Raw genomic sequence first — 27,746 nt, forward strand, 5'->3', positions numbered from 1 at the left:
GGTAGCTCCTCAAATCTGATTGTGAGCCACTTCTGGATCGATTCAATGTCTTGCTCCAGGTCGCCAGATAGCGGGCAAGGATGTTGGCCAAGAGCGTCAGAAAGCATTTCCGCCGTAACTCGATGGAAAGGTCGAGACATCCTTCTACTATCTTTCGCCCCTCTTGTACTAGGCGTGGCTACAGCCGAAATGCAAAATTTAATTAAAAAGTGGTCGGACCACAGAACTGGAAGCAGTGGGGAAGCCTCAATTGGCCTAGTAGAGAAGATCTGATCTATCGTATGGCCTTTAATATGAGTTGGACTGACAACATATGGGATCAGCCCTAGTGGACATACAATATCCTGAAGCTTATTAGTATCGGGGTCTGCTGAGTTATCCATATGGAAATTGAAATCTCCCAGTAGGATACAGTGCTCCGATCTCAAGCAAGGCACAGAAAGTGCGCCCTGCAGGTCGTCAAAGAAGGAGCCTAGCGGGCCAGGTGCCCTGTAGATAATAATTCCTGTACAAGTTTGACGGGAGGATAGTTTGAGAGTGAAGCCTAAGGCTTCGCTACCCGAGATGTTATCCACGGGGAAAGTCGAACAAGAGAGACTCTTGTCAACGATTATTGCCACACCGCCAACCCGGCCAGCCACTCTATCCTTCCTATGGATGGTATAATCCGGAGGGATAGCAGCGGCTACATCAGGGCCGGAGCATTCGCTCAGCCATGTCTCTGTAAGAAACAGGCACGAGGTTTTAGAATCAGATAACATATTCCAGATGTCAGTGGAATGCCTGCTGAGAGATCTGGTATTAAGCAGGTGACAGTGGAAGTATAAGGGTGTGGATACAGGCAATGGGTCTTCCCGACTCTACAGATTCCAGCCACAGCAAGAGCAGCCCTTCCTAAGAGAGCGGCCGCCTGGGAAAACATGGTGGCAGGAGGAAAAAGAGCCTCGAAGCGCTAATAAATCACTAGAGGAATAGAGGAGCATAGAAACCACTAGAACGCCTCAGCCGCCGAGCTGAAGAGCAGAACATAGAAGAAAAACTGTAGGCCTACCTCGCCGCCCTCCGAGACGCTGACGAGCGCAGACGGGCAGGACTATGGCACGACTCAGGCACAGAGTAGGCACAGAGTAGGCACAGAGAAGGCACAGAGAAGGCACAGAGAAGGCACAGAGAAGGCACAGAGAAGGCACAGAGAAGGCACAGAGAAGGCACAGAGAAGGCACAGAGAAGGCACAGAGAAGGCACACCCGCTGCGCGTCACCGCTGCGCGCCATAAGGAGTCCTTTAAATAGGCAGCTCACAGTGTCCCCGAGCGCAAGACCGCTCAAAGATGGCGGCCACAGTTCCTCTCCCACTCAAAGATGGCGCTCCCCCCACAGCCTCCCCGGAACCGGCCCCGCTAAGCAGCGGTGGGTTGACAGGATTAGAGTGCAGGTGAGTGGCCAGAGACCCTGTGGTTAAAACCAGGGGATAAAATAAATGAAAATAAATAAAATACAAAACGAGCAATTTAAAATAGAGAGTAGCGCTGAGACAGCGCGCGCAACCAGCAGCGAGACGCTGCTGCAATACTTGACCTCCGGTCCACTTCGCCAGACTAGAACACGACCCTGACAGCAGAGCCCAGTTACAATAAAAGGGCATGCGCGTGCCCTGGGATCGGTGCATCCAGATTGTGTGCCTCTGGCCCACCCACATAGTCTGAATCTCCCCAGCACCCAATCCTGCACACATGCGTGGGCTGCCTCAGACCTACAGCATGGCATACACTTCTGCTCACCTGCTCTATCACATTTAAAGTGCTCCTCCTCGCTACAGCCTATTACTAATACCAGACACCACTTTAGCATTATCCTGGGCATAGGATCCTGAGATAGATAGATAGATAGATAGATAGATAGATAGATAGATAGATAGATAGATAGATAGATAGATAGATAGATATAGATATATATATATATATATATATATATATCATATATCATATATATATATATATATATATCAGAAGACACCCATCAGGTGAAGGAGGATTTCGTTGCTTATTTGCAATGTGATGAAGATTTTTATGAGGCAGTGGATTCCTCGGTTTACAGGGCCATAAATGATCTAGTGGGACTACAGAGCAGTGCCTCTATGATAGAATTGCCCAGGAGTGTGTTAAGTTAGCCAAGCTCCAGGTCCCCAATAAGCCCTCCCACCCCCTCCCCTGGCAAATGGCCCAGAGGACAGTTCCCTTGTACCTTTAAAAAAGTAGTGCGAAGAAGGGGTGGACAGAGACGCATTTGCACGTCTTAAACAGGCTTTTCTAGCCAAATCTGTACTGAAGGAATCCACCCCATTCCCCGGAGCCTCCTCAGCCCGACAGTCCCGAACCCCAGGACAGTGATTCCTCAGAGGACTCTGAGGATGAGGCTGGTTCCTCGAGGCCTTGGTACACGACCTCAGACCCTTCCCCACCTCAGGGCGGCGATTCAGAAATACTGGATCTGGACGACATTATTTACCCATGATCAGCAGTTTGGGCCCTGGGCAAAGTTTGTCACCGGTCGCCTCCACAAGCACTTAGAAAAGGAGGCTTGAAACTGCCTCAGAGCAGAGTGCCCTCGCCCTACTCTGGAGGGCAAGGTGGCACTTATCCCCGACAGACTGTAAAAAGGCCACCTTTTTAGCCAAACACATGAAAGACCCTAAAAAGTTTCAACTGCAGTTTGGCCTTTGATCCTGCTGATCAATAGAAGGCTGGATATAAATCACTGTTTCCGGGTCAGGGAGAGCAGAACGCGCAACGAAGCTGACGGTGCAAGACGCAAGAGGTGCAAGCCACAACAAGCCTAAGATACGAAAACCGCAAGTATACTTAGACATAAGCAAACCCCTAACCCGATATTTCTTTCCCTTAGTCTGCTCGCAGCTCCCCTACCTGATTGGAGCGCGTAAACAAAGCGCGTGAGGTAACTGCGTTCACTAAGAATTCAAGATCGATTTAGAACTCACGCATGATTAAACGCACATGATTTAAGAGTAAATCACCTAGTCTTAGTCACTTTGCAAAACGAGTAGTGTGGACTGCACGCATGCTCACAGGTATCTGCATTATCTGAGGTACACCCGAAATTTAAGTGGTATAATGACTGATATACGCATGCTGTTCCAACTGCAAGCATGTTAAGGTCCCTCACACGAGTTTGGATTGGAGATGAATGAGTTGACATTGCCATACACTGGCTGTTCTATAAAGTATTGCCATTTTTCCAGTTGTGAATGTGTCTATCATTGAAATAGACGGTTGCAGCAGTTTTCTGCTCTATATGTGTCCCATTGTACCCCGCCCCTTGTTTGTTGATATGCAACCCTCCTGATTCTTATTTTCCACAGGTACACTGCGACCTCAATAACAGAGAAACAGGTTTAACGTATTCCTATTTCTTACCACAACTGTCATAGCACTGCTATATGTATATATTTTTCTCACTTTATTCACCCGTAGGTCCTGATGAATGCCTGTAAGTCCTAGTTAAGGCTGTTGAGGCAGAAACATGTCGACCGTTTTTTAGCCCACCCCCCTTTTTTTAAAAAAAAATAACCTTTCATACTCCGAGTGCATCTATTACTCATAACCAGTTCTCTAGAATGCACAATTATGGAGTTTACTGGTCCCAAATACAGTTCCAATAAAACTATTATCTGACTTTTCGGGACTTTTTAGACTGTCTTAGCCCTCCTTTTCCCCCCCTATCACTGGCTCACTACTGTACCAACCTTGGGTAAGAACCTCCTGGTGGAGGCTGCATACTTCACTGACCTGATGATTATGCACACACGTGATTAAAGAAGCGGAAAACCAAGATATACCGCTAATTTTACCACCATACCCATCACGTACATGAGGGTCTTTTATCTGGGACACCCCACATTCCTCCTGCATACCAAAGGTTGTGCAGGACAAGTGATCCTTCCCTACTTGATTAGTATACAAATCTAGGAAACTGAATGGATCAGTCTTTCTACCTCCCTCTTGTGATTATATAATGGATACAAATATAATCACCTGTACCAACTCTGGTTGAAAAATCGCTGAAACATGATATCCTAATTTCCGTGTACATATATTTTCCATTTTGTTCAACACGTTTCTGCCACTTTCAATTAACAAGCAGTGTTTTGCATGTTTTTCCTGGTCAAATTTTTCTAATTGGCAATTACTAAATATTTTCTGCCTTTCTTTAGAGAGGAAATCCAAGTACAACCATCTGTGGTACTAAGCTTTCTTATAGAATAACATTTCTTTATGAAACATTTAAGCAGATTGATACACCGTAACATCAAATTAAGAATAGGGAGGGGGAATATTAGTGTTTATATTAATCTTGTTTCCTTGAAACACCTACAATTTTTATTTCTAACCTAATTCTTACATCCCCAGTGTTATCATGTATTATCAGAACTTATGACTTAAAATTCCTGCTCCCCAGTGGGTTAACCTGGAATCACTGTGTACTGGTGTTAAAGGTTTGTTTTATAATGCTTAGGATTTCCTTGTACACACAGCAAGAATAAAACATAACCCTATTAATTGAACACTATGGCTTACAATCAGCAAAATTGTATGAAAGCCTGCTTTTGTGTCTATTTACATGCATGATTCTCACTATTCATTCAGGCCTGATAAAAAGGTAAACAGCAATTCGAAAACGAGTTACTTACCTGTAACTACGGTTATCCAGTATTGGTATCTTTCATAGATTCACATGCCTGAATCATTCCCCGTCGTCGAGGCGGGAGTCCCACGGTAAATAAAATATATAATAGCAGTGCCTAAAATTTCTTGTAGTAGGCTGGAAAAGCCTAAAGGCCTAACTAGGCCTCAAAACTTAGCAGCCTATCTACATCATTATGTAAAAAGACCTGAAATAGTAGCCTCAGCCAATCAGCTGTCCTCACCCTCTAGAACCTTCCCAGCTCAGGCAGTTCTCCTCAGATTTTCCCAGCACAAGTGAGAATTAGTATCCATAGACAGAACTGCCCTACCGGGGAGGAGGGTGGGTGCATGTGAATCTATGAAAGATACCAATACTGGATAACCGTAGTTACAGGTAAGTAACTCGTTTTCTTATCCAGTATTAGGGTATCTTTCATAGATTCACATGCCTGAATCAGAATAGCAAGCAGTAACATCATGCCTGTCGATAGAGGAAGGTGGGAGACAAAGAAAACATAAATCTATCCCCACTCCCCACTCAACCAGGAAGGTAATAGAGCACAAAACTTGTTAACATAACATATGCATCAAAACCTTCAAATATAACAGATAGGACAGCATTATAAATATATACAGTTTAAAGCAGTATAAGAAAAAAAATATATAAGCTATCCAACCTTAGTGAAGAAGATGCTGCAGCACTGCATCACCAACAGCTGTGTCATCTTGAACTGCCGACTGCAGACAGTAATGTTCGGTAAAAGTGTGGACACTTTTCCAAGTAGCAGCTCGGCAAATGTTCTCCAGCGTCACTCCAGCGAAAAGGGCCGTAGATGTCGACACTGTTCTTGTGGAATGAGCTTTGACCTTCCTTGATAAAGGTCTATTGGCCTTGTCATGACAGAAGGTAATTGTAGAAGACAACCACCTGGCAATAGTTGCTTTTGTGACAGCTTGACCGAAGGTGGGTCTTCCATAGGCAACAAACAGTTGTGTAGATTTACGGATGTCTTTCGTTTTCTGCAGATAGAACTTCAGACACCTTTTCACATCCAGAGAATGTAAAACCCTCTCTGCAGGAGTTTTTGGATCCGGGAAAAAGGTTCTGAGTTTGACCGGTTGATTAATGTGGAATTGAGTTGGCACTTTAGGAATGAATTTTGGATTGGTCCTAAGCGTAACAAATTCCTTAGAGAATTGCAGAAAAGGGTGAGTAATAGTGAACGCCTGTATTTCACTAACTCTGCGAGCAGAAGTAAGAGCCAACAAGATTGCAACTTTCCAAGTCAGAAACTTCAGTTCTGCTTTATGGATTGGTTCAAAAGGCCTTTTTAGAAGTTGGGAAAGAACCACATTAAGATCCCACTCCGGAGGAGGAGGACGAACTGGAGGGAAAACTCGGAATAGCCCTTTAAGGAATTGTTTGATCAAGGAGGATGAACATAAGGATGGTTTGTTGGAATTCTTCCGGAATCTGGATATTGCTGCCAGATGTACTTTAATAGAAGAAAAGGCTAGACCTGATTTAGCCAAAGAAAGCAGGTATGGAAGGATGGCTTCAGGAGGAGCCTGAAGTGGATGAATCTCATTATCTCCACACCATGAACAGAACCTCTTCCACTTGAAACGATATGTTTTGATGGTACTTTGCGCACGTGCTTGCGACAATATCTCCCTGCAGTCCGAGGAGATGTTTAGGTCTTTGAACTCTAGGAAGTCAGGAGCCAAGCGTGCAAGTGCAGCGATTGAGGATCCGGATGATGGATTTGACCTCCCTCTCTTGTCAGCATCGACACTGTCGGGTTGAGCCGAAACGGAGGCTGTTGAGACAGTAGGAGAAGCTCCTGAAACCAATATTGCCTTGGCCAACGTGGAGCAATGAGGATGAGAGTGCAGTGTTCCCTCTTCATCTTTTGCAGCACTCTCGGAATGAGCGGAATCGGAGGATAAGCGTACGCAAACATTCCGGTCCATCTCATGAGGAGGGCGTTTCCTCTTGACCCCCTTCCTGGGAACCTGCTGGCATAAAACAGGCACTTGCTGTTTTGCTGCGTGGCAAACAAATCCAGCGTCGGTTTCCCCCAAAGCCGAAACATTTTCTCTACTTGATGTTGTTCGAGCTCCCATTCGTGGCAGTCCACAAATGTTCTGCTGAGACTGTCTGCTAGAGAGTTGCGAACTCCTTGTACATGCTCTGCTTTGAGGGATATGCCGTGACTTAAGGCCCATTCCCACATCTCCTGAGCTTGCAGTGACAGGGCAAGAGATTTCGTTCCTACCTGTTTGTTTATGTAGAACATGCTGGTGGTATTGTCCGTACGCACCAGCACGGACGAATTCACGATCCTTGGTAGAAAAGCTTGTAGGGAAAGAAAAATGGCCCTTAGTTCCAAGATGTTGATGTGCATCTGTTGGTACTGATGAGACCATTTTCCCAGGATCTGAAGGTCCTGAAGGTGACCTCCCCAACCTTCCATGGACGCATCCGTAGTCAGAGTGAACTCCGGAATCTCTTGGAGAAAGGTGAGGCCCGGCGACAAGTTGTGCGCCTTTGACCACCAGAGAAGAGCCTGTTTCATTTTGACAGTGACTTTGATGCGGTCGTCGAATGATCCCTCGACCTGCTTCCACTGACGAAGTAACTCTTCTTGCAACGGTCTCATTCTGAGTCTTGCCATAGGAATGAGGTTGATCGCAGATGAACACATCCCCAGAAGAGAAGCATATATCCGAACTGAAAGCGACTTTTTTGCGGATATCTGTTTTGCTAGTTTTACAAGCTTGTTTTGTCGCTCCTGTGTCAGGTATGCCTTGCACTGGCATGTGTCCAAGACTGCTCCCAGAAAAGTCAATCGTTGACGAGGTTGGAGTTGAGATTTCTGTGAATTGAGGGTCAGCCCTAGATTCGAGAATAGTGAAAGTGTCCTGCTGACCGCTTCCATTGTCGAGCTTCTGGTTGGACCTTTTAACAGCCAGTCGTCGAGGTATGGGAACACCTGGAGTCCCAGGGACCTCAACATTGCAGCCACTGGAGCCAGGCATTTTGTGAAGATTCTGGGGGCCGATTTGAGACCGAACGGGAGGACTTTGAATTGGAAATGGACGCCGGCCACTTGAAACCTTAGGAATTTGCGGTGGTTCGGGTGAATAGGGATGTGAAAATATGCGTCTTGCATATCCAGGGAAGCCAGAAAGTCCCCTTCGTTGAGACAATTCAGAATGTCCTTCAATGTCACCATGCGGAAACTCTGTTTCTTTAGATATTTGTTGAGTTTGCGCAGGTCCAATATTGGACGCCACTCTTCCGAATTTTTCTCCACAAGGAAGAAGCGAGAATAAAAGCCCATCCCTTTCTGAAAAGGATGGACTCGTTCTATCGCATTCTTGCGTAGCATCTTTAAGGCTTCTTTGAAGAGTAAGCGCAGGCGAGGGGGAGGGGGACCCCTGGGCGGCGTTGTTGGAGGCTTCTGCAAAAACTCCAAAGTGTGTCCCTTGCTGACCAAATCCAGGACCCACTGATCTGAAGTTATCTTCCGCCACTGATGGTAAAAGGCGGAAATCTTGGCGCCCACGGGGAGGGAAAGGGGTATGGCCGACATCCGGCAAAGCTCATTGGCGCTTGTTAGAATCTCGCCCTTGATTGCCTGAGCGCCGTTTTCCTCCTTGCCGAGAGAAAAAACCAGAAGCAGGCTGCCTGTTAGAAGGTTGGTAGTAGGGCTTGTTGTAGGTAGATTGATACTGTCGATTTTGTTGGTTGGAATAATTGCCTCTGGATGAGTAGCCACGACCTCTTGCTCCTCTAAAGGACCCCCTCTTGTATTGCAGGGTTCCAAGAGATTTCGCTGTATCGGTATCAGTTTTAATAGCCAATAAAGCGTCATCAATGTGCTTCCCAAACAATGACTCACCATCGAATGACATGTCCAAGATCTTGGTTTGGACCTCGGGTCTAAAAGTGGTAGCCTTGAGCCAACCTTGACGTCTAAGCACAATTGCCCCAGCCAATTGTCTAAAGTTGGTATTAGAAATGTCTAGGGCGCAATCAATTTCTGAGGCCGCCCTTTCGCCTTCCTGCACAATTCTGCGCACCTCCATCTGTTGATCCTCCGGGATCAGCTCAAGATATTCCGTGATCTCAGACCACATTTGTCTATCATAACGAGCCAGGATAGCTAAAGAATTAGCCGCCTTAATGGATGCTGCTGCGTTTGCTGAAAACTTCTTTCCAATTGCATCAAGCCTTCTTCCCTCCTTGTCAGGTGGCTTTGAAATGGGAGCAGAAGGATTTTTGGACTTCTGCTGCGCAGCCTGAGAAATGACCGAATCTGGTCGAGGATGACCGATTAAACAAGCAGGAGTATCAGCTGGTGCTCGATACTTTTTGTCTATCCTCGGCAAAACTGCCGGAATGGAAGCTGGAGTTTTCATTATATTGAGACCTTCCTTCCATATATAAATCGATAATAGGTATGGCTCTGACCACTCTCCGATATCCCTCTTTAAAGTCATGTAAAAAGCAGTCCGACTGCTCAACTGTGACAACTAATTCAAATCGATTAGCAGCTCTCTGCATAATATTGTGAAAACCCCCAATATCTTCAGGTGGAGAGTCTGAAGGACGGGGAGGAGGTGGAGAAGGTGTAGGGATGACATAATCCTCCCAAGGATCCACCGGAGTGTTATCCGGTAACTCTCCCTCTTCCCTACTTTCTTCACCATCAGTGGAAGAACTGTCTACAACTTGAGGAAGTGGAGCAGTATGTTGTTGTGGCGACAATGGAGCTGTTGGCGACGGAGGTCTTGGCACAGGAACTGGAACAGGTGACCCAGCGGGCGCACCTTCATTGGGTGGAAATCTCTGGCGATAATCTGCCAACATAGCCTGCAAATCCTGTATTAAGGAAGTTGGCAAATGTGTCGTGTCCTCAGACCGAGGAAGTCTACTATGAGGTGACTGATATGGTGTTGAATAAACATCATGCACATAATGTTCCTGAACCTCTTCTTCATCATCCTCTTGAAATGTAATATTCAACTGAGAAGGGTGACAGGCAATCCCAAAGGGACCATCATCCTCTTCCCCTTCATCCGACTCCCCTTGCATGTATGTCTCCAAAATGTGCGATGGCAAAAGTGGAGAAATATGTGAATAATCCTGTCTTTTATACGTTTTCATTTGAAAATGAGTGAATTGTATTTTTGCTGGTGGGGAACCGTGCATCCGATGAGCAGAAGTCCCAGTAAATGGATTCTCCGTCGACGGTGCTGTCAATGCTAAAGATCTTGCCGTCGACGAGGCAGTCAATGGTATCTTCGCCGAAGAGTCCTTCGTCGCCGGGACCGTCGACAATGCCGTCGTCGACGAGCCCGTCGTCGACGGGTCCCTCGTTGTTGGGACCGTCGGTGGTATCTTCGTCGACGAGTCCCTCGTCGTTGGGATCTTCGTCGACGAGTCCCTCGTCGTCGGGACCGTTGGTATCTTCGTCGACGACCCTTTCGTCGACGGGGCCGTCGATGGTATCTTCGTCGACGAGTCCCTCGTCGTCGGGGCCGTCGATGGTGTCTTCGCCGACGATGCCTTCGTCGACGGGTCCGATGTTGGTGTCTTCGTCGACGAGATCTTCGTCGACGAGACTGTCGATGACGTCTTCGTTGACAACGAGGCCGTTGACGGTGGCTTCGACGACGAGTCCTTTGGTGACAATGTCTTCGTCGACGACGGCCTTGCGGTCGTCGACGGAGCAGACGATTTAGTCGACGGAGCCTTCGTTGAGAAGGATTTCGACGATGGTAACTTGGTTTTTGATAGCAAAGGTGGTACAGACATCAAAGGTGACGTGATAGCTGAAGTAGTAACCACAGAAGTAGAAGAGGAGGTAGAAGTCCAAGTAGTAGTAGGTACAGACACCAGAGAGATAGTCTTAGCCTGGGTTGTACTCACATGTGAAGAAGCCGATGCACTCTTAGAGGGTTCTGAAGCTTTCTGAGAGATTTTCAACATTTTCTTTCTCTCAGGAGAAGCATTGTGCATGGATCTAGCTCTCTTGCTAGAAGTAGAGGCTTTGTCCTCATCATCTGTGGATGAAGACTTCAGCCACAAAAGAACCCTTGCCTCCCTATCCCTGATGGTTTTCTGAGGGAAGGTACGGCAAATTCGACAGTCCTTCACCACATGTGAAGGGTGCAGGCAATAAATACAGTCCGAGTGCTTGTCCTCCACATGGACTCTCTTCTTGAAGCAGGTGCCACAAGGTTTGAAAAGAGCCTTCTTTTCAGACATTTTAAGGTTTGAAGATCCAAAAACTGAGTAGGCACTCTGTGGAAAAGTAAATTTTACCATGTCATATGTGCCTACGTGTTCCCCATGTTATGTCATATGTGCATGATCGATATGCATGTATCCCCTTTCTGATCGATTAAAGACGCAATTATAGTTGTGTCCATCTCTAGTATGCCAGTTTCCAGTCCTCGTGAAAACAACGAATATTAGGCCTACGTAAAGCTACGTTGCCACGTTTTACAGTGTGCACGTTAATTCATTGAATTATCCCCGTTTCTAGGCCTCAAAAGGGCCCGGACTCAGATTCAGCTCCTGTCTCCTGAACCCTCTCCGAGGAGCGATATAGCCCCCACCTGTATCCCTGACCCTTCACTTACTTTCATGCCTCGCAGTGCCCGGCTAGGCCTGGCTCTGCCTCCCAGTCTGCCAAGAGTATGTTATGTTTCTAGTTATCAGTCCAGCCCTCCTTCTCTGCATTCCTAAGCTACTGAATCACATCAATAGTTTCCGTCATGGTCTAGCCTTTATGTCTCCATGTAAGAGAAATACTGTATTAATATTCATAGAATATTCCTCGCACACGCACTACATATAGAATTATGTATGCACCAGTCCTAGTATCAAGTAGCCTTTGCCCTGATAACTTTTGGATTCTATCAACATGTACTATAAACACCAGATACTAGATATGCCTGGGTACATGTCGCTCTGACACTCCAGACTTTCGTCTCCTCTTCTAGCACAGAAGTCATAGCCCCCAGTTCTCCCTAGTAACACGTCATTGCCAGTTTGCGCGCACCACTAGGTTAGAGGTCCCAGCTGCTCAGGTAGCCCCCTCCATGTTTCCGCCCCGTTTATGACATATTCTGTTACGTTTACATCACATGTCTATGTATACGCCCTGTACACGCCTTCTTGTTACACCCACTTTATGCCTTATCTTTCGCGACTGCTACAAACTCCGCCTACTGCTACGCCTACTGTATTGAATGCAATGTATTTGTTTAACTATAAATATTGTGCACTGTTATTAAAAGTTACCCCCTTATGCTCCCAGATCCTGCCCCCGGCAGCTGCCATCCCATTCCCATGCAGGCTGTCCTGTTCCTGTCCTTTATGTCTGATTAAAGCCTGTCAACTCTAGCTACCTCGTATCTTGACTCTTATTTATTGAGCTATCTGTTTATATAGTATCCTGAAAAATAGAACCGGTAATTAATTATTTATTTACCACATAATGGCGCCCGAATAGGGACTTGCCCTTTCCCCACGCGCCGGAGAAGCCACGCAGGCCCCCTGATCCTCTGCAGCCGTGACGGAACCATACCGGCCACGTGCAGATATTTCTGCTTCAAGTATCCCTCAGGCCCACGGAGGAGACGGAGGTTGCGGTCCAGCGTCCAGACGAGGCGGTGGAGGAACGCGGCGAGTCCCGACCAGAGCCCAAGCCGAGAGTCCAAGGTCCGAGGTATCCGGAGGCCCACCTGTAACTGAAGTCCGAAGTTCGTCCGTCCGTCGTCGTAGCAGTCCAGTCCAGTCCGAGGCCTTCCGTTCTTGCTGCCCGGTGAGTACCGTTGCTGGGGTAGTATCTAGACAGGGTCAATTAATTTGTCTCTGGTCCGTGGGTTTGGGTACACAGATCCAACACGAAGTGTCCACCTAGGTGGACGCGGGTCCTGACGTGTCTCTTTAGGAGACCGGTAAGTTTCGTACTGTTTTAGCAGTGCATCTAGTCATTCCAGTAAGTTCTGTTCTGTTCTCGAGAAATTCATGTGTTCTGTTCTCAGTATTCCAGGTGATATTCTGTCCAAACTGTTATTTTAAATGTTATTTCATGTGTTTTCAATGTCGTGGTATGAGTGATTTGTTTTCAAGTTATTATTGTGTTTATTGTGTATTGTATTGTGTCTAAGATTCCAGTCTAAGTCATGCCTCTGTTCTCGAAGTTACGTCAGTTAAAAACCAGAAAAGGTCTGCTCGAAGAAGCAGTTCCTGTCCCGCCTAGGGACAGTCCAGGTCATTTTATGTATCATAAACATGGCATAAGTGCCATATTATATCTAGACTTATGGGTCGAGTATACTAAAGATCTAGAAGAGAAATATAGATGGCCTGTATCAGGTACATGGGATGCCGAGTGCATCATGCGAGTAGAAGAAGCATTATGGAAAAAGAAATCCAGACAGTCCCAGAAAGATGCCATCGAGTTATGGCGCAAAGAATCTCAAAAGAACCGAAAAAGAAATCAGAAAGTTAGAATTAAGTAGGGAATCCTCAGAAAGAGCCCAAGAAAGGGAATTAATCGAAATAGGTGAACGAGTTAAAGCCGAACAGTCAGACAGACAGAGAAATGCCCTTATTAAGGGTATGTATCCTCTTCTTGCCGTGGGCTTGTCGAAAGCAACCCCGGAAGCACCATGTAATTTCCCGCCGCCATTAGTTCCGATTAAGCTACGTCACAAACAGACCGCAGCTGATATTTTTCTCTCGTCCTATTTGGACGACACGGTCCCAGAATATGCAAATCATGTTCCGCCCGCTCCTGTAAATAATGTAATTCCTGTTCCTCCAGCCACCGGGGCACCTGTTACACAGCACCTGTTACGGTACCCCCGGTCCAGCCTACAGTACAAGTACCCGCTACATCGGTCACTCTGCCAGCATGAAGAGTATCAGTCGACGATTCCAGTTTAGGGGCCGCGGGGGGAGGTCCTCCTGGTACCCCGCCGCCACACAAACGTGTAACGTTAGTCGAGTTACATGAACGTGCGTTACAGCGTACGCCCAAATATCAGTCCGTTGCAGATATCAGACGAGCTCTCACCGAATGCCGTTATGATCCAGTCCCAGGCGATGATAATATGGTTATATATTCATTGCGTGTAAGACGGGTGACCGAGTATTTGGACACCCTACCGAATATGAAAGAAGATCTAGACAGAATATATCGTTTCATCCGTACAGGAGACGATCCAGAAAGTATTGGCGAGATCATGTCTCTAAGGAAAGCTGAGACTCAGCTCATGCTTTTAAAGTTTCTAATTAATTGTTTAATAAGGGAACAAGATTATCCGACTAAAGATCCGACCGAAATGAGAGTCCTGACAAAGTGGAGTGATAATATAGCCGAGGGAAGACACAGGACACTAAGTAGTATAGAGAGTGTGTACAAGAAGATCCGTAGGGAAATAATAAAGTTACACGAGAAACGAAAAGCAGCACAAGTAAGTGAGAAAGAAGACGATTCTGATACTGAAGAGGTAAACGACGAGAATCCCACCAGAATAGCGTATGTAGGTAGAACTAGACTTCCCGACCGGCATTCACGTCTAGAACACAAGAAAGTTTTCCCTCCTCCAGCACCAGAACAAGGTTCTCTTGAACAAGTATTTCAAGCTACCGATCACATTCTGAAATCACGAATCAGTTATAGTGAACTTAGTACTATGCATGAACAAGAACTAGCCCGATCAGCAGTCCGATGGATTACTGATTCTACCACTTTTCCAGACTAAATAGTGGCACAAATGTTTCTGAAACTGCCCCCAGCCGAGCAGCGACTGGTGGGTATGTATATGATCCAGTACCTCATTACATTGTATGAGGGACAACATTCTGATCCAGGTCCGCTACATGATGTTCTGAACGAGTTACTCCAGTATAGATGGAAAGGTTTAGGTACCGATTTAATTAGTGTTATTCTAGAACATCGCCAGAAATATAGAACGTTCCTGAACCCGCATTTTGTTCACGTCTCACCCCCAGGAAGTAAAGCATTCTACATAGATAGACAGCATCCGTTACGAGAAGTACACCCAGTTAGGACAGCGGGTGGTGAAATGCAACGAGTATTTGTTTACACCCCTATCACAAAGATGGAACTCTTAGAGATGAAAAAGTTAATTCCCTGTCACGACAAAGACCCAGCAGGGTTCCATCGAGAATTAAAAGACATGCTCCGTATGGGAGAATACACGTATCCAGATATTATTAAAATGTTAAAGGTCCTGTTGCCCGCAGGGGTATATGAAAAACTCAAGGAAAAAGAATGGGAGGTGGGAGAGAAAAAGACAGATTGGACAGCTCTAGAAGCTGAAGACAATTCACGAGTACCAGGTACCGGTCTTGGGGACAAATGTAAAGAATTGCCCGAGTTATTGATACAGGTCTTGCCAAGGTTACTAGCCACGAAAAAGGAAGATTGGGATGCAATCTCAGCATGTAAACAGAAACAGGATGAAGACACTAGTGATTTTTATTCCAGATTTGAAAAATGCTTTATTATTAACAGTGGTTTGAAGACAGGTAGCGAGTCATACCCTCATCTTTTTGTTACTAAACTAGTCGAGAATTCAAGTCCACAAGTTAAAAATCGAGTTTTGAAAGTCGAAAGTACCTGGCAAGCTAGTACCCCGTCACAAATGCTTCAGATGCTCCAGTATCACCAGAATAGAATCAGGGAAGAGCAAGAACACGAAAAGAGACGTATGAAAGACACGAAAATGAAAGTATTAGTTGCACAATCTGTTCCACAAGACAGTCAGAAGAGGGGTCCGAATCAAGCCAGTCATCCCGCAGCTCCCGTTAAAGGGACATGCAATTATTGTAAACAGCCAGGTCATTTTATAAACGAGTGTGCAGTTCTGAAACACAACATAGCTACTGGTAAAACTAAAGAAAGACCACGTCCGCCTAGGCAAGAACAAGTTTCACAGACTTCTCAGTCACCACAGAATGCACAACAGACAGTTCCAGCACCACAGCCTATCGCTGCAACACAGCATGTTACACAGCAGATGTACCAGTATGCTCAGTCAGAGTATCCAGAGTATCAACAGTATTCATGAAACAGCCTAGAGAGGGAGGTAGGCTTGCCTCTCATCGAGATATCTGTAGATCAAGAGGGTCCCTATGTACACAGTCAAGTATTAGGGAAAGACAGAAAGTTTTTGATTGATACAGGGGCAAGTAGGACTACTATCAGTCATGACGAGGTTCCAGGGGCTCCGCTCTCAGGCTCTAGAAATGTTTCCCTTGGATTTTCAGGAAAGCCTATTGTTAACGAGATTTCAAAACCAGTTTCTCTAGAAGTTGGTCCATTGTCCCGAACTACTGATTTATTACTTACGAAAGCATGTCCAGAAAATGTATTAGGCATTAAAACATTGAAAGAATTTGGTGCAGTAATTTGCTGTTCCCCAGAAGGAATCCGATTGTTTTTAAGAGACTTTAAAGGTCACTATGTATTGCGTGATTTTGATCCAAGACTATCAAATGTACCGCAGCATTTATGGGCGCAAGGTCCAACTGATGTAGGTTTTATGCACATCACACCCCATCGTGTGACTCTCAAGCAAGGTATAGTCTTGCCACGAATCAGACAGTACAGATTGCCACCTGAGGCTGTAGCAGCCTTATCCAAAATTATTGATGAGCTCATCGCTCAAGGAGTGGTTGTAGAAACTGACTCCAATGTATGTAATTCTCCTATCATTCCAGTCATGAAACGTACTGATCCAAATGCACCTCCAGTATATCGATTAGTGATTGACCTTCGAGAACTTAATAAATGTATCATACCCCAGTACCCAGTAGTCCCAGATATTTCATCCCTATTGACAGCTATTGATTCTGAAGCTACGTTTTTCACTGTTATCGACCTCAAGAACGCATTTTTCAGTGTTCCCATTCATCCAGACAGCCAGTACCTTTTCGGATTCTGTTTAAATGGAAGGAGCTATAAATTCACACGAGCTCCTCAAGGTTTCACAGAAAGTCCTAGTATTTACAGTCAAGCACTTAAAAGACAGCTAGACAATATTCACATGCCAACTGACACTGCCCTGCTCCAGTATGTCGATGATCTATTGATCACAGCCCGTTCTGAACGTGACTGCGAGCGTGCGTCACTTACAGTCCTGTATTTTCTGGCCGAGCAGGGGCACAAGGTGTCCCCTTCCAAATTACAATTCTGTGTCCAGCAAGTGATCTACTTAGGCCACTTACTGTCCAAGTGGGGTAGGCAGTTGACACCAGACCGTATCAAGTTGATAGCGAGTCTTCCACAGCCCAAGACACAGAAGGAGGTACGAGCTTTTATTGGCCTCACTTCTTATTGCAGACAATGGATTCCTCAGTATGCATTTCTAGCTAAGCCACTGATACAGTTAACGACACAGGAGGCAGCCGTATCGACTGTCCTCCCTTGGACATCTGAACATACACTTGTTTTTAATGAATTAAAGAAAGCCTTATGCCAAGCACCTGTTCTAGCTACACCGAACTACAGTAAGCCTTTTACACTTTGTCACAGAACGTGATGGTACTGCATTATCTGTTCTCACACAAGATCAAGCCGGACAGTACAAGCCCTGTGCTTATTTTTCGAGCTCATTAGATCCAGTAGCCCAGGCTCTGCCTGCGTGCCTCAAGTCAGTTGCAGCCACAGCTCTAGCTATCAGACAAAGTGATTCCATAGTATTAGGACACTCCCTGACAGTACAAGTTCCACACTCTGTGGAAGTTCTTTTAAACCGAACACAGACTCAGCACTTGACAATTGCACGTTTAACAGGTTATGAACTGACACTGTTCCAGCCACACATAGAAATCAGACGCTGCAACGTTTTAAATCCAGCTACACTGTTACTGTCAGTTACTTCAAATCCTGCCACACATAACTGTGTGGAAGTCATTAATACTATGACTAAGCCAAGACAAGATCTGACAGACATTGCATTACCTAACCCCGACCTGACACTTTATGTGGATGGTTCATGTATGAGAACTAGTACAGGAGAACTAGTAGCCGCGTATGCAGTGACTACTGACACCGAAGTTATTGAAACACACCGTATTGACACCCTGTCTGCTCAAGCAGCAGAGCTAGTTGCTCTGACCCAAGCCTGCATACGTGCCAAGAACCTGAAAGTAAACATATATACAGATTCACGTTACGCATTCGGAGTTGTACACGACTTCGGAGTGCTCTGGCAGGAGAGAGGTTTCATGACTTCTCATGGAACCAAGATTCAGCATGGTCTCCTCATTCAAGCTCTGTTAGATGCAATACATTTACCGACAGCTATCGCTATCATGAAGTGCAAGGCACACACGAAAATTACTGACATCATTTCCCAAGGTAACGATCTAGCAGATCGAACAGCCAAGCTTACAGCTCAGACCCCAGACATTCCAGTTAACACGACACAGACGTCCACTCCAGAACAGACTACTTGTATGACAGTTAAGGACCCTACACAAGATGTCATAGACATACAGTTACATGCTACTCCCGAAGAAATCAAGAAATGGTCCGAACAAGGAGGGGTCCAGACAGATCAAGGATGGGTGACGAAGGGAAAAGCCACATGGTTTCTCCCCGACTCTATGGTTCAAGTCATTATTAACACCGCACATAGTCCAGCACATCTAGGAGAAAAAGCCATGTTAGACAGTATACAGAACCTCTGGTTCAACAAGCACTTACGAGCTGCAGCCAAGCAGAAAGTCCGTACCTGTATGATATGTTGCCAGTTCAATCCAGGTAAAAGTGTCCCGGTGGAACAAGGTGGATTCCAACCTCCTGACCACCCTTTTGAAGTCCTCCAGATGGATTATATTCAGATGGAGCGATGTCGAGGTTTCATGTATGTCCTCGTAGTTGTATGCGCTCTGTCCAGGTGGACAGAAGCATATCCAGTTCCAGATTACACCGCTGCGACCACTGCTAGGCAGTTGGTTCGTGAATTCTTTCCCCGTTATGGACTCCCTAGGGTCGTGTATTCAGATAACGGCCAGCCATTCTCATCTGAACTTATGAAACAAGTTTCCCTTCTGTTAGGGTACCAGTGGAAGTTCCATTGTGTGCGCCATCCTGAAGCAGCCGGTCTCGTAGAGAGACATAATCAGACCCTGAAAATCCGTATTGCCAAGATATGCAAAGAGAAAGGTGTAGACTGGCTCGTAGCCCTGCCAGTTGCTCTATTTTATATGCGCATGGTCGCACATTCCAGATCAGGTCTGTCCCCTTATGAGGTCGTATTCGGCCGCCCCCCAAACATGTGGGGTACACCTAGACCCGCAGTATTACAGATGTTTCCAGTAATATGTTGACAGATTACCTAGCTTCCTTGATGTCTGCCCTACACTCTTGTCGTTCCCAGGTTGCCGCTGCATTTCCAGACAATACCGAGGTGAAACCGCATGAAATCGTTCCAGGAAACCTCGTATTGGTCCGAAATTTGCTGGAGCCCCGTTGGAAGGAGCCTCGTATGGTCTTACTTACAACAAGGACTGCGGCCAAACTAGAGGGGAGAAAAGGATGGGTCCACCTGTCCCACATAAAGAAGTTCCATGGAGTGCGTGTGAAAACATTTGCTAAGGACTACCTTCCTCCTAAAGACTGCCTAAAAACAAACTCTGAACTCAAGCCTCTCCTGTTAGAGGAAACTCCGCAACAGGAGTATAAAAAGAAACTCAGGTCTAGTAAAATAAGTCAGCCAGTTTAATTGTCTAAGTCCCTCTCGGGTGAAACGGTTAGACAGGTTTCTGACATGTATGAGATAGACCCCCATAGTTAGAGAGTTAGTCAAAACTCTATAAGATGTATCGTCATTCTAAGTTTCTTATTGTTTCTAAGTTTGATGGTTACCTGCACAAGTTATGCATTACATTTATGTTTTCCAATTTCTCATATAAATAAGTTTGCTAATGCTACAGTAGAGCACACATTTAGTGATCTGCCTCCTCACGAGTTATCCTATCGTCTTGCTATGCGTAATAATACATTCATCCGAATGTTACACTATTCACACCAGACCAGCAATGCCACTAATTGTTGGGTGTGTGGTCGACTCCCCCCTTTCCAGACACCGAAGGGAGTTCTGCCACTCTTTCCCTATCCGTTTTCACATAATGGTTTGTGTGGAGCATGGTCCACGTTAACGTCATCCTCCAATGATATGTCCCTTCTGAATAGAACATGTTTTCCAGACAAGCAAGGTCTCCCCCATAGAACAGGGTTAGATCTAGAAAATGAAGTTTATAATTTAGGTAATTATTCTTCGAATTTTATGGTATTGAATGTTCAGTCTGATACTACTCCAGACTTACCTGCTATTTCAGTACTACCAGTCAAAGGCGAATTATGTGTCAGAAAGAATGGTTCCGCACATGTAGGACATAGTGATTGTACTACTACTGTCGAGTATAGTGACAGTGGGAAATCTATTTTCAAAGCCTCACGTCATTCTTATTTTGTTTGTGGTCAGACCGCATATATTAGTCTGCCCCTCGATTGGGATGGAACATGTTACATTGCCTTCCTACTGCCACCAGTTTTTCTAGCCCCATCTGATTATCATAGAAACACACATCTAGTACACGTCAGACATAGAAGGGAGATCGAGTCCCCGATTGTCGATCAAACTGAAACTACTCTAGAACAATATCAAGACTTTAATAAAGGTTTCTTCTTCTTTATAGGCCCTGTCCAGAATAGTAAGTTAATACGTAGGTTAACCAGAACCCTCGAAGCAGTAGTGAATGAGACTACTTCTGCTCTAGGTAACTTAACCGAAGAGCAATCTGCTATGAGATTTGTCGTGCTCCAAAATCGTCTCGTTCTTGACGTCATACTGGCCGATAGAGGAGGAGCATGTAGAGTCATCGGATCTAGTTGCTGCATTTTCATTCCTAATAACGCGCCGTCTGTTTATTCAGCTATAACCAGACTTCATAAAATTGCCCATCAGTTACACCAGAATCCAGGCACCTGGACATGGTCCAGTTGGCTCTGGGATATCATATCTGCTTGGGGATGGAAAGTATTGTCATTCCTAGGTATTGCAGTAATGATCATATTCAGTTGCTGCCTCTGTATGCAATGTGGCCCTGCGATTTGCGGCATGTGCGCTACCTCTTGTATTCCTAGTCCTAAATCCCGTTCCAAGACAATTCGAGACGAGCAAATGATGCTATATGAAATGATAGATGGTATCATGAATATAGATGTTTCCTGATGGAAACGTAGGGCACAAGGAGGGAATGTGGAAAAGTAAATTTTACCATGTCATATGTGCCTACGTGTTCCCCATGTTATGTCATGTGCATGATCGATATGCATGTATCCCCTTTCTGATCGATTAAAGACGCAATTATAGTTGTGTCCATCTCTAGTATGCCAGTTTCCAGTCCTCGTGAAAACAACGAATATTAGGCCTACGTAAAGCTACGTTGCCACGTTTTACAGTGTGCACGTTAATTCATTGAATTATCCCCGTTTCTAGGCCTCAAAAGGGCCCGGACTCAGATTCAGCTCCTGTCTCCTGAACCCTCTCCGAGGAGCGATATAGCCCCCACCTGTATCCCTGACCCTTCACTTACTTTCATGCCTCGCAGTGCCCGGCTAGGCCTGGCTCTGCCTCCCAGTCTGCCAAGAGTATGTTATGTTTCTAGTTATCAGTCCAGCCCTCCTTCTCTGCATTCCTAAGCTACTGAATCACATCAATAGTTTCCGTCATGGTCTAGCCTTTATGTCTCCATGTAAGAGAAATACTGTATTAATATTCATAGAATATTCCTCGCACACGCACTACATATAGAATTATGCATGCACCAGTCCTAGTATCAAGTAGCCTTTGCCCTGATAACTTTTGGATTCTATCAACATGTACTATAAACACCAGATACTAGATATGCCTGGGTACATGTCGCTCTGACACTCCAGACTTTCGTCTCCTCTTCTAGCACAGAAGTCATAGCCCCCAGTTCTCCCTAGTAACACGTCATTGCCAGTTTGCGCGCACCACTAGGTTAGAGGTCCCAGCTCCTCGGGTAGCCCCCTCCATGTTTCCGCCCCGTTTATGACATATTCTGTTACGTTTACATCACATGTCTATGTATACGCCCTGTACACGCCTTCTTGTTACACCCACTTTATGCCTTATCTTTCGCGACTGCTACAAACTCCGCCTACTGCTACGCCTACTGTATTGAATGCAATGTATTTGTTTAACTATAAATATTGTGCACTGTTATTAAAAGTTACCCCCTTATGCTCCCAGATCCTGCCCCCGGCAGCTGCCATCCCATTCCCATGCAGGCTGTCCTGTTCCTGTCCTTTATGTCTGATTAAAGCCTGTCAACTCTAGCTACCTCGTATCTTGACTCTTATTTATTGAGCTATCTGTTTATATAGTATCCTGAAAAATAGAACCGGTAATTAATTATTTATTTACCACAACTCAGGGAGACTCCCTTACACACGAAGTGCGGTGAAAATCTGAGGGGAACTGCCTGAGCTGGGAAGGTTCTAGAGGGTGAGGACAGCTGATTGGCTGAGGCTACTATTTCAGGTCTTTTTACATAATGATGTAGATAGGCTGCTAAGTTTTGAGGCCTAGTTAGGCCTTTAGGCTTTTCCAGCCTACTACAAGAAATTTTAGGCACTGCTATTATATATTTTATTTACCGTGGGACTCCCGCCTCGACGACGGGGAATGATTCAGGCATGTGAATCTATGAAAGATACCCTAATACTGGATAATCATGTTTTTTCAAGTGAATAAAAACCTGGGTTTACTCATCAGAGCAGGACTTTTTGGATTTCTAGTGAACCCTATGCTAATTAGCAGAGTACCTTGGCAATCAACATTCAACACCAGTTTGGCAGAGGGTGTTTTCAAACGCTAACCTATGAAGCATTAAAAACCATAACTAGTAGAAATTCAAAACCAGGCTTCTGTCAGGTATTTTCTACTGGTTTACAATAAAAAAATCATTAATTACTTTCCCCTTTTAACTGTAATTGTTTTATAACCAGTATGGTACAAGATCGAATTACCTAAGTGCAAAATTTAATAACATATGTGATTATCTTCGACGTCTGAGAGCAGAGTACGGATCCCACATGTTTACATTTATCATGCCAATTCACTGCCACGTCTGAGGTAATCACCATACTGGGCCACTCTTGTGAACTATGCCCATGAGAGTATCAGCAAGACCACTATATGTTTACCACACTCTGCAAACCATTAGGCTACATTCACACTACAAGAGCAATGGGAATATCTGTTGGCTTGCGTCACTTTAGTTCTATGGAAGCATGCAAGAATTAAATCAAAAGCACTTACTGTTTTCAATTGTTGGATCATATGAGTCAACAAACTGGCCTTCAACAAACTGAATAGTCAACGAGGATTTACCTAAACAAAATAAAAACAAAACGTTATTTTTGTTCTTAACAGACAAATGTTGCCTAAACAAACAAGCATTTGCAATGCAATAGGTCTCGCATTAGGAAAGTTTGAGCTATTGGTCTTGTAAATGCCAATTTTTTTATTTATGTGTTGGTTTTGAAAATAGCTAAATTAATAGCTTTGTCATTTACAATGCCAATAGTTATAACTTTCGCAAATGTGACACCTATAACCTGGGGTTGCGCTGAGTGATGCTGTGGTGGTGCTGAGGTGGTGCTGAGTGGTGCTGTGGTGGTGCTGAGTGATGCTGTGGTGGTGCTGAGTGATGCTGTGGTGGTGCTGAGTGATGCTGTGGTGGTGCTGAGTGATGCTGTGGTGGTGCTGAGTGGTGCTGAGGTGGTGCTGAGTGATAATGTTGTGGTTCTGAGTGATACTAGGGTAGCGCTGAGTGGTGCTGTGGTGGCGCCGAGTGGTGCTGTGGTGGCGCTGAGTGGTGCTGTGGTGGCGCTGAGTGGTGCTGGAGTGGCGCTGAGTGGTGCTGGGGTGGCGCTGAGTGGTGCTGGGGTGGCGCTGAGTGATGCTGGGGTGGCGCTGAGTGATGCTGAGGTGGCGCTGAGTGATGCTGGGGTGGCGCTGAGTGATGCTGGGGTGGCGCTGAGTGATGCTGGGGTGGCGCTGAGTGATGATGTTGTGATGCAGAGGGCAGAAAAGCACAACTAGAGTTGGAGCTATTGGCATTGTAAATGACAATGCCTTTTATTCATTTGTTTTGAAAACCTGCAAGCGGTGCATAAACACGCACTTTGTACGTATAGTCCTTGCTTACGAGAAGCAAGGCGGTCAGTAAAAGAGACTGCCAGCTTTGCTTCTCATAAGCAAGAGCTATAAGTACAAAGTGCTTATTTACGCACAGCTTGCAGGTTTTCAAAACAAATGAATAAAAGGCATTGTCATTTACAATGCCAATAGCTCAAACTCTCGCAAATGCGAGACCTATAGCATTGCAAATGCTTGTTAGAGTTTGGGCTACTGGCATTGTAAATAGACAATGCATTTTACCCATGTGTTATGAGTGGATATACATGGAGTGAAAATGTGGGTTGGATTAGAATGGTTAGTTGTGGATTTGTGAAGTGGAATCATGACATGGTGTGGAGTGGAACTATGTGGGTAGTAATTATGTGGTAGAGTTTTGAAATGATGTGGAGTGGGACTGTCATGAAGTATTATTATGTGGAATGGTTCTTTGTGGTGGGCTGATGAATTGTGTGGCATGATGTGGAATGGATGCATGTGGCATTGTCTAATTGTTTTGAATGATCTGGTTTGGTGTTGAATTATGTGGAATGGAATTATGCGGAGTTGAATTGTATGATGTGAAACTGGTGTTTAAATGGAATTATGCAGATTTGAATCATGTGGCATGGTCTGGAGTGTATCCAAGTGGATTGTTGCTATGCGACAGTGGTTTGTGAGGTGGGTACATGTATGTTATTGAGTAGTGTTATTATGTACAGTTGAATTATGTTGTGTTGAGTGGTATTATGTGGAGTGTAATTATGTGATGGGGAATTGTGGTGCGTCACACTAAACATCCACGTATGCTACAGAGGAATTGGAATCTTTAGATCAATCTACAGAAAAAAAGGCAATCACCAATAATTCAGATTAAATAAAGATCTGGTTGGTCCCTAAAACAAACAGGTTAGCTGTCCCAGTTCATGGCTCGTGAGATACAGTGCATTTATTTGGAACTCCTAATCTTTAATAATAACAAATATTAAAGTAAACTAGGCAATTTCAATATTACTACAGAGAACGGGGAACATCTTTTGATTGTTCTTCATAATGGAATAAACCATTCCCATTAATGAGTATATATATATTCTTATGTTGTTAAGGAGCAGCTTCAACAGTAGCGAGCTGAACATTGGCTGTGTTCATGCATGCCACCCTGTTTATTATTCGAGGAGGCAAGAATAAAATAGTACATAACTAATCACATCACAGGCAGTTACCAGGTCACTTAAACAATTTGTAACAAGCTTTAATAAGGAAAGAGTGTGCAGTGAGCTGGAGAAGGACGATCGATGCAGGCAGAGGGAAGGCCAGGAGAGTGCAATGAGGGAGAGTGCAATGAGGGTTGGAAAGGAACTGAAGCGGGTGAGGTTCGACCAGAGGTTGCAGTAAAGGATTCAGTGAGTTGGAGAAAGTGTTGCTGTGAGTGCTGCAGTGGTTATGTGTCTTAGTTAGTGGTGGAGTGGGAGCTTGTTGCAGTGAGGATTGTAGCGAGTTCAGGAGTGTTTCCGTGACTTTTAGTGAGTAGTGGAGTGTGTTGCAGTGAGAGGGGTGCGTTAGTGAGTGGTAGGGCATTGTAGCGAGGGTGTGGTGAATACTGGAAGGTTAGTGAGTCGCGGTAAGGGTGTGACTGGCCAGACTTTAGCACGATTGGTTTCACTGGCACCTTGTGCCCTCTGGTAATCTGCACTGCATAAACTTTTGGGAGAAACAGCTTTCACCCCCCTGCGTCAATAAATATATTGCAGTTAGTAAATAGATCTGGAGCGGTCTCTTTATAACACTCAATCTTCACAGATTTAAGAAACAAAGCCAGGGACCATGATGTAGGCTCTCTCCCAAGCACGCCTTGGGAACTCATCAAACAAGGTTTGTGAGACAGCATTCATTTGTGCCTGCTGCGGGCAATGTTTGAAGCCATATCAGGGAAATCAACAGAAAAAAAAGGTCCACCTGGCCATAAAACAGGTCCACACACCAGCCCATCAGGCACTGTCTGATTGCCCTCTAGCCCAGCCCGACCCTGCCTTCAGGCTAGAGATGCTGCACACTGGTCCCTGTGTCACCTGACTCTGAGGTCGCGCAGCACCTTGAGGTGACATCAGACGTGCTTCTGTGAGGTGACCTGACTCCGTGGCTTGAGTTATTTGCTGGGTCCGGTAAATGCCTCCTATTCAGAGTTCCATCTCAGAAATAGTGCAGAAAATGCATAACTCGATGCCTGCACGCCAAATGCCACTTGGACGAGCAATCACCAGTTTTTTTTTACCCTAGTATGTTTTACTGAATATAACAATACTGGAGAGTTTTATCACACCCGATAATCAAACGCAGTGAACTCCGCATTACATTGAGTTACGATTTCACTTTCCACTCGTGATCAAGGCCATGGTGTTAAAGAACCGTCATGGGAACACTTGTGCTGAGTCAGGCGTTATTCAGAGATCGCCCTTTAGCACCGCTGGAGTTATTCTTACAAGAAAAGCACTATTGATTACAGGTCCCAGGAGTTATTGCGAGATTAAACTAAAAAACCCCGCTCCAAGGATCACAGCTACGGACACCCTAAGTGGCACTCCCAGTGAGGCTAATTCTTTGCGTCCCCCTTGTGGATATTGCAGGGTGTGGGGAGGGGGGGTGTGGGGGGGCGTGGCGAGATGCCCAGAAACAGTGACTGAAGAAGCGAGGGGAGTTATCTGAGGAAGCGAGGGGAGTTATCTGAGGACTGACGGGGGCCCGCCCTTTAGGGGAGCCTTGGCAGAGCGGGCTCTCATGCTGCATGATGGAGAGGGGGAGGGGTTAGGCGGCCGCGTGAAAGAGAAATGAAGAGCGGAGGAGGGAGTTGGGGGGGTAGAGGATGGGAATCACACAACAAACAACAATCAAACAGCTTTCCTAATGGAATAAGAGATCCAGACAGGGGCCTACTAAAAAAACTATTGCAAATACTTAAGAAAGGATTCAACAATAAGGGAAATCATGAGAAAAATGGTACATGCAAAACAACATCTTAACGCAAGGTGCAGGTAATGTTCGTTTGGTAAAGAAGGACAGGAGATAGTAATTAACACAGCAATACTAAAGAAATGGATACGATGCACATTAAAAATCTAAACAGCTCCACAGAGTCACGAGGTGTCTGTGAAGAAAGATAATAAGAAGAGCGCTCATTATACATGAAAACAGTGCTTCTACTTCTACGTGCAGTATGCAACAATGGTGAAGGGAAAGCGCTACACAGGGGAAGGACAGCAGAAATCCCTAAAGTTGGAAAGCTCACTTGTTAGGGAGACAGACAGCTATGATGAATGCCGGTCTAACAGGGGCAGAAAAAACGCGGCCGCGAAATGAAAGTAAATAAACGCGGCCGCGAAATGAAAGCCTTTGATGCAGCAGGGGGCGGAGCGGATCCCTTTGAAGTCAAGCTGCTGGCGGCACCACGCTGGGGAAGCAACAGATGGCTGGCTTTGATGTGGTGATGCGAGGCAGGCAGGCAGGCGGATAGAAGCGCGTGCACGGAACACATGCACTTCTGGAAATCCGCATTTTTTGAGAGCTTAGTTTAGCTCTTAGTTTAGCCCCAATAGGTTTCGAGTTATAAATAACTCGATCTAAAAATCTGGATAGTTTAGTTGGTTACTTCTGTCCCAGTATTGTAGGACCATGGGAACTCTACTATCCAAAGGCAATACAAAAACGCAAAATCACTCACCAATACCGCACACCTGTAGCAAGCATTACTGTGGATAATGAAAATAAATTG

The 27,746-nt window shown here is 45.3% G+C and overlaps 1 protein-coding gene across 2 annotated transcripts in view; it reads right to left on the reverse strand.

The window, feature by feature from the left end:
• RHEB (Ras homolog, mTORC1 binding) overlaps window positions 1–27,746 on the reverse strand; it is a 260,875-nt gene that overhangs the window by 205,827 nt on the left and 27,302 nt on the right. For both annotated transcript variants that reach the window (XM_078663214.1, XM_078663215.1), the window contains exon 2: window positions 23,120–23,191. In XM_078663214.1, coding sequence (XP_078519340.1) covers window positions 23,120–23,191 — 72 coding nt within the window. The remainder of the gene's footprint in view (window positions 1–23,119; window positions 23,192–27,746) is intronic.

This window comes from Lissotriton helveticus, chromosome 10, assembly GCF_964261635.1.
Source record: "Lissotriton helveticus chromosome 10, aLisHel1.1, whole genome shotgun sequence".
Lineage (NCBI taxonomy): Eukaryota > Metazoa > Chordata > Amphibia > Caudata > Salamandridae > Lissotriton > Lissotriton helveticus.